At 47.0% G+C, this 11,794-nt stretch overlaps 1 protein-coding gene across 4 annotated transcripts; it reads left to right on the top strand.

Annotated features, from left to right (window-relative positions):
* The first annotated feature begins 3,538 nt into the window (after positions 1-3,538).
* On the top strand, positions 3,539-11,489 carry LOC119129403 (H(+)/Cl(-) exchange transporter 5-like). Of its 4 annotated transcripts, none has more exons than XM_037262646.1 (16): positions 3,540-3,668; positions 4,426-4,598; positions 4,691-4,790; positions 4,885-5,072; positions 5,237-5,359; positions 5,449-5,655; positions 5,795-5,875; positions 5,948-6,182; positions 6,254-6,429; positions 6,495-6,635; positions 6,727-6,913; positions 7,739-7,881; positions 7,953-8,102; positions 8,248-8,353; positions 8,417-8,633; positions 10,180-11,489. In XM_037262646.1, exons 2-16 carry the CDS (start codon positions 4,467-4,469, stop codon positions 10,265-10,267), a joined length of 2,274 nt encoding a protein of 757 aa, XP_037118541.1. In that variant the 5' UTR covers positions 3,540-3,668; positions 4,426-4,466; the 3' UTR covers positions 10,268-11,489. The 4 variants fall into 4 exon arrangements, with proteins under 4 accessions (XP_037118544.1, XP_037118541.1, XP_037118542.1 ...); XM_037262647.1 differs by having other exon boundaries at positions 3,564-3,668; positions 4,423-4,598; XM_037262649.1 differs by lacking the exon at positions 10,180-11,489 and having other exon boundaries at positions 3,539-3,668; positions 8,274-8,353; positions 8,417-8,551.
* The last annotated feature ends 305 nt before the right edge of the window (positions 11,490-11,794 follow it).

The raw sequence follows: 11,794 nt of genomic DNA, 5'->3' as shown, positions 1-11,794 counted from the left end.
TATTTCTACCCACGAGAGCTTTGTTCTATCTTTACTATTGCCCTAAGAGCACAATGCCGCACACCGCTGCGCCACCATCATCGGCGTTTGGGAATTGAATTGCCATTCTTGCGAGGAACCACCGAAAGGCAGTGGTTGGGGGCGGGACTTGTACGACCAAATCAAGGCAAAAAGCTCTCAAGGTAACATTAGGAGGACAAAATGGAGGTATTGTAGGATTACATAAGAGCTATATTCCTGGTTTGTATTCCCACTGCGGAGGAATCACAAGAAGCATCACTGCATATCACATGCGCCTCATTCCAAGAAGACAAGCACGCTGGGGGGGCTGGGGGGTGTTTGTTGCTTGTGCATCCATCTGGCTCCCATTCACGCTGGCCCACTTCTCCTTCAATACGCCGCGTTTGTTCCAATCTTTCCGCATTTCTTCTCCTCATGCTCCATATGTGTCATTCTCTCGCCGTCAGCCGTCCGCCCCCGGGGGCTTCTCGTTAAATGCTGCAATCTGTCTTTGTCTCCCAGGCTCAGTGCCACCGACAGCCTGACTGATCCTGACTTTGGTTGTTCAACAAATTGTTTTTACATCCCCCCCCCCCCAAAGAAAAATCATAAGAAATTCCCATAAAAATCAGAAAATACCCAAATGTCAATTATATGGCTTGGCACATGTATATTGGGGGGGGGGGGCAGTGCCCATCACACACTCTCCCCTAGCACCGCCACTGTTTGTAAAGCATCTGTGGGTGTAATGTCGAACCAAACACTAACTACTGAAATGGGATCAGGTGGATGAGACAAGACAACGGATGAGCTCCTCAGAGTCTGATCGGTCATCTCCGGTGTTAGTTTGAGACGTATCAAGTGATTGCTTAGAATTCAGGGAGTGAAAAATAGCATCCTTCAGACATCATCAAAACACACTTGTCTTCCGTTTGCATCATGCCATCTCCTCTCGGCCACACGCTGGCACGATTCCAGAGTTCCTGATACCACACCATTCGATGAACATTTGCGCTAACATGTTCCCCCCTCCTTCCTCTTCCTCTAGCTGACGTCTCCAAAGTCGGCCAACAGTGGCCAGGCAGCTACGGACGACAACAAAGGTGCGTAAACACAACCACATTTCTGCCAGAACATCTTCGACATCTTGGCTTTTGTGCTGTGGCTGTGAAAGCGTGGGTTACTATTTGTAGTCGATAAATATGTTTGATTTTTTTTTTCAACTGTCATCAGGATTTGTCTAATTTGACTAATTGAGAAAAGATTGTGTTTGATTTGGACAAATTTAAGTGAGCTCCTCTTTCTGGTCGCTCCCCATGCAGAGAAGGCCTCGGCAGCGAAGCCTCAGGAGCAGGAGGAGGAGGTTGACATTGACCTGGAGGCGCCGGAAACGGAGAAGGCGGCGCTGGCCATCCAAAACCAGTTCAGGCGTTTCCAGAAGAAAAAGAAATAGACTGCCACAATGGGAGACTAAAAATGTCAAAAGAAAAACTAACAAAAAACAACAAAATGGATGTACAGAAATTTTAGGGTGGGTGGGGCTATTATTTAACTGTTGAGGGTTTTTTGCTATTGTTTGCAAAGTAGCAGAGTTTTTTTTTTTTTTGCATGAGATTGAGCGGAGGCACCCGGGTACAAAAAAAAAAAAAAAAAATGCAACTCAGGAGCACATCCCGGAGATGGCCGCGGCTCAGAACGCACAAAAGCAAACACAGACGACAAAAGATAAGCACACTCGGTCGGCGTCCGGTTTCACGACGACCAAGTTGTCAGAGGTGGCAGTTGTCCCTTGTGTCTCAGACGGGACGGACATGGAAAGTTCAGCCCAATGTATTTGAATCTTTCCCCGGTCATTAGATCCGAGGTGTCACTAGCACAGACGTCAGCCTCTTAACTTTGGTAACTTGAACTCCTCACGCCGGCATTGTGTTACTTTGGCGCCCGCCAGCTTGAACGTCCGTCCGTTAGCTCGTCGCCTTCAGGACATCGACAGGGACAAACCAGGACAAAAGACGGCCTAGATTACAAGCACACGGTGCCACCTTGCGACGCTTCGCTAACTGCTAACAAGAGCCTAATTAGTCCATTATTATTGGAATGTAACCTCGTTTCTATTTCCAGACAGCCAGGCACCATTTCCTCCTTTTTCCTCCTCGGGTACCCTTTAGTTGTTCTATTCGACACACCCTTCCTTGTTGCTCTACTCGCTTTCTTTGTTGTTCTTTGTATCGGCGAACATTTAAGTCTGAATTTGCAACACAAAGTGTTTCGGGCTGTGCTTGAAATCGCCGCGTATGACAATCCCCGGAAAAGGATTCAAATGAGTTTAAAGAGGACAAATGCAATTAAGGCAAGATTATGTTAGACAAATCGAGATGATAATTGAATTGACAATTGAATTTGTCCCCGCAAAAAGTCGCTGCCGTAGTTTGTCCGCACACATGGAAGGTCAAACTTAGCGCATTAGCACGTGAGCATGCGATTCCAAACACAGCCAAGCTAACGATGGATGTCCTCTGCAGTGTTTCTTCACATGACTGCTGTTTTTATTTGTTGAAATGCTTTGTGTATTATTCCTATTCTAAAGGCATGTGACGTCCACAACACTTTTCTTTTTGTGCACTCAATAAAATCTGCTGCATTTGGCATTCCACTCGCGTTGCTGTCTGCCTTTTGTGCGTTTGCTCAGAAGGAAGTCAAAGTATACCAGAATGATCTTCTTCCAGAGGAGCTGGCTCCGTTCTCATCACCGCCAAGCTCACCTGGGAGGTGACCCGTCAAGAGGAAAAGCATTACCAGAAGGGGAGGATCCTCTATTCGTTTGAAAAACACATATTGATAGTTTCTGCTGTCAAAATGTATTTGATGAGAATGTTGACCAAGGCTGCTGCACTCGACCTAAGTGGAGGAGGTGCCGATGACCAGTGGCAGGCCTGAGCAATTTGGTGCCCTAGGCAAGATTTTACCTGGAGCCCCCTGGCCGTGGTCGTGGTGCGCAGCGTATACACCACGCAGACTCGCGGAAAAGTCTAAACTTTTTGGAAAAGGGCATGCAAGAAAGTTTGATACAAAAATCCCACCTGTCTTTAAAAAGTAATTTTTTTGGAAAAGTGCATGCAAGAAGGTTTAATAGAAAAACCCCACCTGTCTTTAAAAAGTCATTTTTTTGAAAAGTGCACGCAAGAACGTTTGATACAAAAATCCCACCGGTCTTTTGGCAGAAAAGTGCATGCAAGAACGTTTGATACAAAAATCCCACCTGTCTTTTGGCAAAAAAAGAAAAGTCAATTTTTTTGAAAAGTGCACGCAAGAAAGTTTGATCCAAAAACCCCACCTGTCTGCAAAAAAGAAAAAAAAGTCCATCCATTTGATAGAAAAGTGCATGCAAAAACGTTACATCCATTCATCTCAATCTGTTTGTTGTGCGACGAGTGAAATGGCCCGCAATGCATCGCCCCGTTGGCCCAGAAGATGGCGCCGCGCGCTTGCTTCATTGACATCCACCTTACACTCCAACACAGTAGGTGGCGGTAATGCATCTCGAAGCTGTTGCCCCGCCGTAAAACAAAACAAAGAAGAAAAAGAAGACCTGATTCTTATTTCGCGATGCAAGCAGACGATCTTCTTCCAAAGCTGACTCCAGGCAAACGATCATTTCGCAGAATGACGTGAGTAGTATTTTTCAAACAAATACATCCACGTCAATACTTGAGGTTATTGTAGCGCGATATACGTCTCGTACGTAGCTTAATGGTTCACGGTGGTACTCTGGGGAAAACAGCAAAACGACTTCAAGTCGGTGACCTTTTACAACCACAAGCAAGTCAAACAACACCATGAAAACATTTTCATCGTTTTTTTTTCACTCTTTTCGTGGAAACCTCAAGTAGCGAGCAGGTGGATCGGCCACTTCTTTAGGGACAACAAGGAGGTAGACGCTATTTTGGTTTTGTGCTGTTAGTGGAAGAGGCAAACATTAAAAACGATCACTTCGACAGTTGAAGGGAACCCACATCTTTTGTTGTTGTTGTTGTTGGCACATGAGAGTCAGACGAGAACGTTCAATGTCAAAAAGTGTAACGTCCTTTCATGTTCAAAAACCGTCATCAGTCGTCACCAAAATGTATTTTCACGTATCTACTCATGCCCACTTCGAATATCTGAAAGTGGACATAAGTAGAGATGTCCACATGCAATTTGATGACAGTTGACATAGATATGAAGGATTATACTGAAACCTGAACACGTCAGTACTCAGCCACCAAGGCTCAATTTTTCCATCAACTTGAAAACTTAACTTGTTGTGACACAGTTCTACTGAATCGTCTGACTGGTGAGGACAATCAGCCTTCCATAGCAAAGTTAACTTAAGGCAAAGAACGTAAGCACAATGATCATTATTATCGCCCTCCATGGCTCCAGCAGGAGTTTCCACAGAAGAGCACGGTGGCGGCGCCGGTGGATCCATGAACGGCGGTGGTGTGGGGAAGCCGGCAGACCCCAAGGAGGACCCGCTGCTGGGGTTGGGTAGCTTCGAGGACTTCAACACCATCGACTGGATCCGGGAGAAGAGCAAGGGTCGCGACAGGCATCAAAAAGTACCATCTGCCCTTTTTTGTTGGTCTTTTATGTGCTTTGTTGACATGGTGGCTGACTTTGTGGCTCTTGTTTTGTTTGTGTGTTTGTTTAGATTAGCAACAAAAGGAAGGAGTCGCTGTCAGCTTTGTTGCTCAGCATCAGCTACGCCTTCTCGGGATGGCTGCTCATGCTTCTGGTAGGCCTTATGTCAGGTTCGTACGCGTGGTCGTTACCTCCATCACGTTCACATCACATTCACGTCAGTGTAGACCAAAATGCTTTTTTTGTTTGTTTTGGCCTTGGCAGGCGCAGTGGCGGCTGGCATCGACTTTATGACCCGCTGGCTGTCGGACATGAAGGACGGCGTGTGTTTGACGAGCTTCTGGTCCAACCATGGACACTGCTGTGCCACCTCTCGCCAGAACACCTTTCTGGAGCGTGAGCGCTGTCCAAAGTGGCAGAGCTGGTCTCTGCTCATCACTGGGACATCCCAGGTAATGGAGCATCTCTGCAAATGAGACAAACAATGCTTACCCTCTGTCATAAATGTGCCGACACAACTAGAACGAGGGAGGGGGGCACAGACAGACGAGCCTGCAGTTTCAGATCTTTGTAATTCAAGCCAAAAATCTTGTGTGTTTGGGCATGTGTGTGTCAGGGTGCATTTGCCTACACTGTGGACTACCTGATGTACATGTTCTGGGCTCTTCTGTTTGCCTTCCTGGCCGTGGTGCTAGTCCGGGCTTTTGCTCCGTACGCAAGGGGCTCCGGAATCCCTGAGGTGAGTCGACTCTTGGTCTCACTTTTGTCGAAACGCTCACCTGTGGCTGTTTTTTTCCTGCCTGCTTTCATGTGACTTTGGTCTTCCAGATTAAAACCATCCTGAGCGGTTTCCGTGTCCGAGGCTATTTGGGCAAGGCGACGCTAATCATAAAGACGATGGCGCTGGTGTTGGCTGTGTCATCTGGGCTCAGCCTGGGCAAGGAAGGGCCGCTGATCCACGTGGCCTGCTGCTGCGCCAACATCCTTTGTCACTACTTCACCAAATTCCGCCTGAACGAGGCCAAGCGGAGAGAGGTGTCAAAAATGATACTTCGACATAGCGCTAGCCATAAATTGGGCCTCGGCCAAATCATCCATCAATTTATTCAACTTCTTTTGTTTCACGGCAACTATTTCATGGTCATTGTTTGCGAACTAACCGTTTTTTTCGCAGGCGCTGTCTGCAGCCGTGGCCGTGGGCTTGTCGGTGGCATTCGAAGCGCCGATCGGTGGCGCCCTGTTCAGCTTGGAGGACGTGAGCCTCACCGGCGCCTTCTGAACAAGCGAGGTGTGCCCCCGTGCTAAATATGTCGGTTGCTTGTTGCAGGTGACTTACTACTTCTCCCTGAAAACTTTGTGCCGTTCGTTTTTCGCCGCCCTGGTGGCTGTCTTCACGCTGCACTCCATCAACCCATCCGTCAGCGGCCATCACGGTCCGTTCAATGTGAACTTCCACGCTGGCTGGCACCCCGTAGAGCTGGCGCCCTTCATCCTCTTGGGCGTATTTGGAGGCCTGTGGGGGGCGCTCTTCATCAAAGCCAACCTTGTGTGGTGCCGCACACGTGAGCGCTCCCACGTGCTGGCGTACGTGCGAGAGAGTTGCTAAGCACGTGCCCGTGTCCGTCCCCCGCAGATAATTCGACCCGTCTGGGCCGTTACCCGGTGATGGAGGTCCTGTTGGTGACGGCGCTGACCGCCTTGTTGGCGTTCCCAAACGTCTACACCAGGATGAGCGGAGAGGAGCTCATTTCCAAACTCTTCGATGATTGCTCGCTGTTCAATTCCTCGCAGCTCTGCGGACTCCAACAGGTTGGCGTGCTCTGTGCCTGCCTTTGCTGCGGCTGGCTGATTCAGCGCTTGCGTACGCCCATCAGCCCACCAACACGTCCCAAACCGGCACAAGCAAAGATGTGGCACACTGGCCGGCCGAAGAAGGTCTACGCACGGCTTCGTGGCAGTTGGCTCTGGCCTTGCTCTTCAAAATGATCACCACCATCGGCACGTTTGGCATCAAGGTCTTCTGCGCACACATGCGTGCACCCACATGCATTTTTTCTTTCTCCAGCAAAATGTGAATTCATGGTAACGTTTGTGTGTGCGCTGTAGGTTCCTTCGGGCGTGTTCATTCCAAGCATGGCGGTGGGGGCCATTGCGGGACGGCTGCTGGGCGTGGCCATGAAGCAGCTGGCCTACCACCATCACGACTGGTTGCTCTTCCGAGGCTGGTGCTCGCCTCGCTCCGAATGCATTGCCCCAGCCCTCTACGCTGTAGTGGGCGCCACCGCCTGCCTCGGTAAGACAACCTGCCTGATCTTATCGGTTGTAAGGACTGGAAAAAGGATGAGTAAGTCAGGTCCATTTAGCAAGTCCATTTATGGGCCCTGACACTTGTTGACACTTCAACCTCGGTCAGTGTTTCAAAACTCCAAGTCAGATGGCATACACGTTTCAGCCACTAGAGGGCGCCGTTTGTCTCGTGTGCTGACATGCCTTGGCTTTGAATGCGAGATGAACTTTTGTCAGGTCACCCGCTCTCACAAGACAGCCCGCATGAAGAGCTTACAAGAAAAAGTAGAAAAATTAGCAGAGAGAATGCAGGCTGTTTGGGAGTGTTAAAAATAAAAAATGTAACAAAAAATTACAAGCGATAACTCTTTTTATTTTCAGTCATTTAATAATACAAATGGTCACTGTTTACATATCACAAGATATCGCACTTCACAAATGAATTTTAAATGTAGGAAAAAATAGGTTTTCAAATTTCAATTTGTAGATAAGTTTTCAGCAATATGTGAGATTTTGAGATGTGAGATTCTGTTGCTTTGCATATGTTGCTCAACAGCTTACTGATTTTCAGACATGAACATCCCGGTTTGTTTTTTGCTGTTCCGCAGTCTGGTAGATCTTTTTGTTTTTTTATGCTCGTTGCTGTTTTTCATTCTTTAATACTGTATGTACATAAAGTGTTTTTCCTTGCTTTTGCTCTTTCGCAACATTTGTTTTTTTTCTGCACACAAGGTGGAGTTGCTGTGGAAGCCTCAATATTTTGTCTCCTTCACTTCTGTAATTGTCTCGCAAGGTCAAAGGTCCCATCTAAGGCGCACCTTCGTATTCGCAGGTGGCGTCACACGTGTGACAGTGTCCCTGGTGGTGATCATGTTTGAGCTGACGGGAAAACGGGAGCACGTCATCCCGCTCATGGCTGCCGCCTTGACCAGCAAATGCGTAGCCGACATATTTGGACGGGTGGGAATCGACGAGGTGAGGCGCCGTGCGTGCGTGCGTGCGTGACGTTCAAGCTGCAAGTCCGAGTTTGCCCGTGTTCTCATCAGGCGCTCATCCGCCTCAGAGGTTACCCGTTCCTGGAGCCCAAAGTGGACTTTGAGCACAGCAGCTTGGCCAAGGACGTGATGAGGCCCGCAAAGTCGGACCCCGACCTGGTCGTGCTCACGCAGGACGGCATGACGCTGGGCCAGGTGGAGGTATGCACTCACGCAGACAGACTTGAAGCTAGTCTTAAAGTACCTGACACCTGCTCAGCTGGAATATAAAGTGTCATTTTATTTTATATTGAGTGTACTTAATTATGATATTGCGTTGACCTTGAATGACTTTGTCGGTGGGTAGGCGCTAGTGACGACCACATGTTTCAGCGGCTTTCCGGTGGTCGTCTCCCGGCAGTCCAAGAGGTTGGTGGGATTCGTGCTCCGAAGCGATCTCCTCATAGCCATAGGTATGTGTGCGCGCATGTCCAGGTGTCCACTTTGGCTAGAAATGCTCTCTCGCTTCCATCCAGATAATGCTCGTCAGTGGCAGAAGGGTGTGGTCAGCGCATCCCAGGTGCTTTTTAGACAGCACGTCCCCACCCAGCCTCCCGAAGCCCCCCCTTATATCCTCCTCCGGGACATCTTGGACCTTAGCCCATTCACCATCTCTGACCGCACGCCCATGAGCATCACTGTTGACATCTTCCGCAAACTGGGCTTGCGACAATGCTTGGTCACCCGCAACAGGTAAGAGCACCCCGCAATATGGTAAAACCTGACTACTCACATTCCCACTAGAGATGCACCGATCCGACTTTTTCAGTTTCGATACCGATACCGATGCCGTGGCTTTGCGTATCGGTCGATACCCGATACCGATCCGATATTATGGTTGACTTAACAAGCTACATACCTCTACATGTGGAACAGAAAAGACTAAAGGCAATGGCATCAGGCATGACTACACAGTTCATTCCTAAAACAAAATGTAACAAGATAAAGCAGATTAATGCAATGAACTATTTATTTGCAATAAAAATTGTGCAACAGCAGCAATAAAGTGTATTAGCATTTAATTTCCAGTAAATTAGGATACAAACTTCTTAAAAAAAAAAATACAAATGTTGCAGCTGAAACTGCACTGGGCAAATATAGAAAGGGTGATCAAGCACACAGTAACCAAATATTAAAATAAATAGTAATCATGTAAACATTAGGTGCCGTTCCACATCACTCATGACCTGTTGATGCTCTAAATGCTCATTTAAGCAGCAATGAGAAGTGCTCCCTGAAAACAAGCTCCGCTTAGTACTAGTACTATAACTGGCAGTACTACCACCACCCCTGGCAACATTAGCTTTGCAGACATTACAAACTGCCGTCGAGCTAGTTGGCGTGTTCAGTTTAAAGTACCTCCACACAGCTGACTCTTTCGTTCGCTCCATGTTTGCGTTTGTTTAGAAAACTCTCGTGGCATGCGGCACACGTGCTGCTGACGTATGACGTAGCCCGCGTCCCGCGGCACACGTGCTGCTGACGTATGACGTAGCCCGCGTCCCGCGGCACACGTGCTGCTGACGTATGACGTAGCCCGCGTCCCAATAGATTAAGGAAAGGATCGACTCACAGATCGGCTGCATTTTCCGATACCCGATCCATCAATTTTGTTGATATCGGGGCCGATATCCGATCCAGATATCGGATCGGTGCATCTCTAATTCCCACGTACTTGGCCAACCCGAGAGTTCAGTGCCATCAGGCTTGCGTGTTGTGAAATAAGAATGCAACATTCAAAAGGACTTGTGTACTTTTGCTCTGTTTTGGCTCTCGACCATACTCGGCAACGACAAACATGATTCTTTTCGCGTATTTGCGTGTGAGTATTTCTATGTTGCAAATTCCATTTACAGTTATGGAATGTAACCCTCCCCCCGACTATAATCCTCCACAATTGAGGCGGGTTGGTACTAAGGTGTTGGTGGGTTGGTACTATGAATGTAAAATAATTTTTCCCAGAGTCATTTGATAAACCAGGATGCGAGTTGTGTATATTTCATTTCTCTTGTTTATTTTCTGGTGTCAGTCATAGAAAGGATCTGATCCACGCGAGGTGCGGAAGTTGAAGCGCTAATTGCCATCATAACTCTCCCTGAAGCAGTTTAGCGCTTTGAGTCGGCGTGGTTCGTGTTGTTACAAGTTGCCCGTCACACTTGACTTGCTGTTCCATGACCTCCTGTGTTGTGTGGTCTGGCCTCATTCAGCTTGTCCTTTGTCTCCTGTTTGTGTGGCTTAGGAAGCTTCTGGGCATTATCACCAAAAAGGATACCATCAAATACATGATGCAGGTAGCCAACAGAGACCCCGACTCCCATCTCAAGTGAACGCTTGGATCCAGTACTCCTCTTTTTTCTTTCTTTCTTTTTTTACCTCACACAAAAGTGACAACAACGTGCTCCGTTTGTAAGTCTGGCACCTGAACAAAAAGGAAATGTCACGTGGAAGCAGGCAGGGCCTCTGGAATATTTCACATCTGCTCCATTTTTTGTTGTTGTTGTCATCCTTCCGTGCAAAGGAGTGCGCAGCTTCCTCCTCCTCCTCATCCAGCCCGCAGAGGATTTGTGAGCCGATAGAAGAATGCAGGACGTCAGAGCAGATAATGTTTGCGAATCTCTGTGCCTGCCCTGTGCCCGTCGGACGAGGCCAAACAGAGTGCTCCGAGTCGGGCCTGACGGATTGCCCCTCCCTCCTCCTCCTCCTTATTCTCCTCCGCCCAAGCTGCCAATGCCTTCAGTGTGAGAAAGACCGAGTCGAGTGAACAAATAAAGAACAGGAATCATGTCGAATATGTTCAACAGTTCACCCTACTAAATTATTTCTCTGACTTCATTTGATGTCGAACGCGGTTCACAAAATATCAACCTTGTGAATGATTGTAATGAGGCGTAATGGCCAGCAGGTGTCAGCAGTGCCTTGGATAAGAGCATACAGAGTACTCTGTGTTAGAATAAGCCAACGACGTAGGAAGTAAGTGGTCTCGTTATTGGCAGTTATCAGAGCAAGTGTACCGCGCGATTACAAAATGGCGGAAAAGGTACAGAGATACTCAGTCACTCACTGTCGAGGTAAGCGCAAACTTCCCCCATGTTTTTAGTAATGTCCTTCAACTTTTAGTAATTTCAAAATGACTAATTCTTTATAAGATCTTTTGCCACTCGTATGTACTGTACATATTGCACACTAAAGTTAATCGCTATGTGAGTTAGCGGAGATAAATAAACTGGATTAAAGAACAAACGGTGGTAAATAAATGTCAATGCAAGTCAGAAATGCAGAAAATATGTGCATGTGTGTGTGTTACTGCAACACAACTGTTTTTCGGGTAACGTACATATTTCCATACATTAGCTGATAGGACAAGGAAAAGCAAAACTATTCTTGACTTAATTTTGGAATAAGTACATGTATTTGCATGGTATTTTTTTTTTGTTTATGTTGTAAAGGTCATGCTGAGGCCAAAGGTCTAGAAAGGATGATTCTGGCTGGTGTCATGCAGTCTGGGAACTATATAGAATCCTCCATCTCAATAAATGAACTTAAAACATTTTTTGGCACTACCTTTTTTTTGTTCATAAATATTTGGAAAATATCAAAATTGTAAATAAGATGCTTGAAAATACATTGATTCATAATTACCTCTTCAGATTTTTTCTTAGTTTTTTGGAAAAAAATTAATCCAAATCAAAGCCAAAACAAACTAAATCTGAAGTTTAATATTGTAATTTTTGGGGACATTCATGCCTTGGCAGGCATAAGTGATGCTTTTATGCTAACAGAATTAGCCATGTTGTTGGCAACAGGCTAGAGAATGAAGGGCAGACAAGCTTTTGTTTCTTAGGGACTTGGGGAGG

This window comes from Syngnathus acus, chromosome 10 (genome assembly GCF_901709675.1).
Source record: "Syngnathus acus chromosome 10, fSynAcu1.2, whole genome shotgun sequence".
Lineage (NCBI taxonomy): Eukaryota > Metazoa > Chordata > Actinopteri > Syngnathiformes > Syngnathidae > Syngnathus > Syngnathus acus.
This window is presented reverse-complemented; position numbering and strand designations above follow the sequence as displayed.

Bases quoted from the DNA above. Each gene is read 5' to 3' on its own strand.
- LOC119129403 (XM_037262646.1), top strand. From the start codon at position 4,467: ATGAACGGCGGTGGTGTGGGGAAGCCGGCAGACCCCAAGGAGGACCCG. The intron at 6,183-6,253 runs GTGAGCGCTCCC...CGTCCCCCGCAG, and splicing joins CCTTGTGTGGTGCCGCACAC to ATAATTCGACCCGTCTGGGC. The intron at 7,882-7,952 runs GTGAGGCGCCGT...TGTTCTCATCAG, and splicing joins GACGGGTGGGAATCGACGAG to GCGCTCATCCGCCTCAGAGG.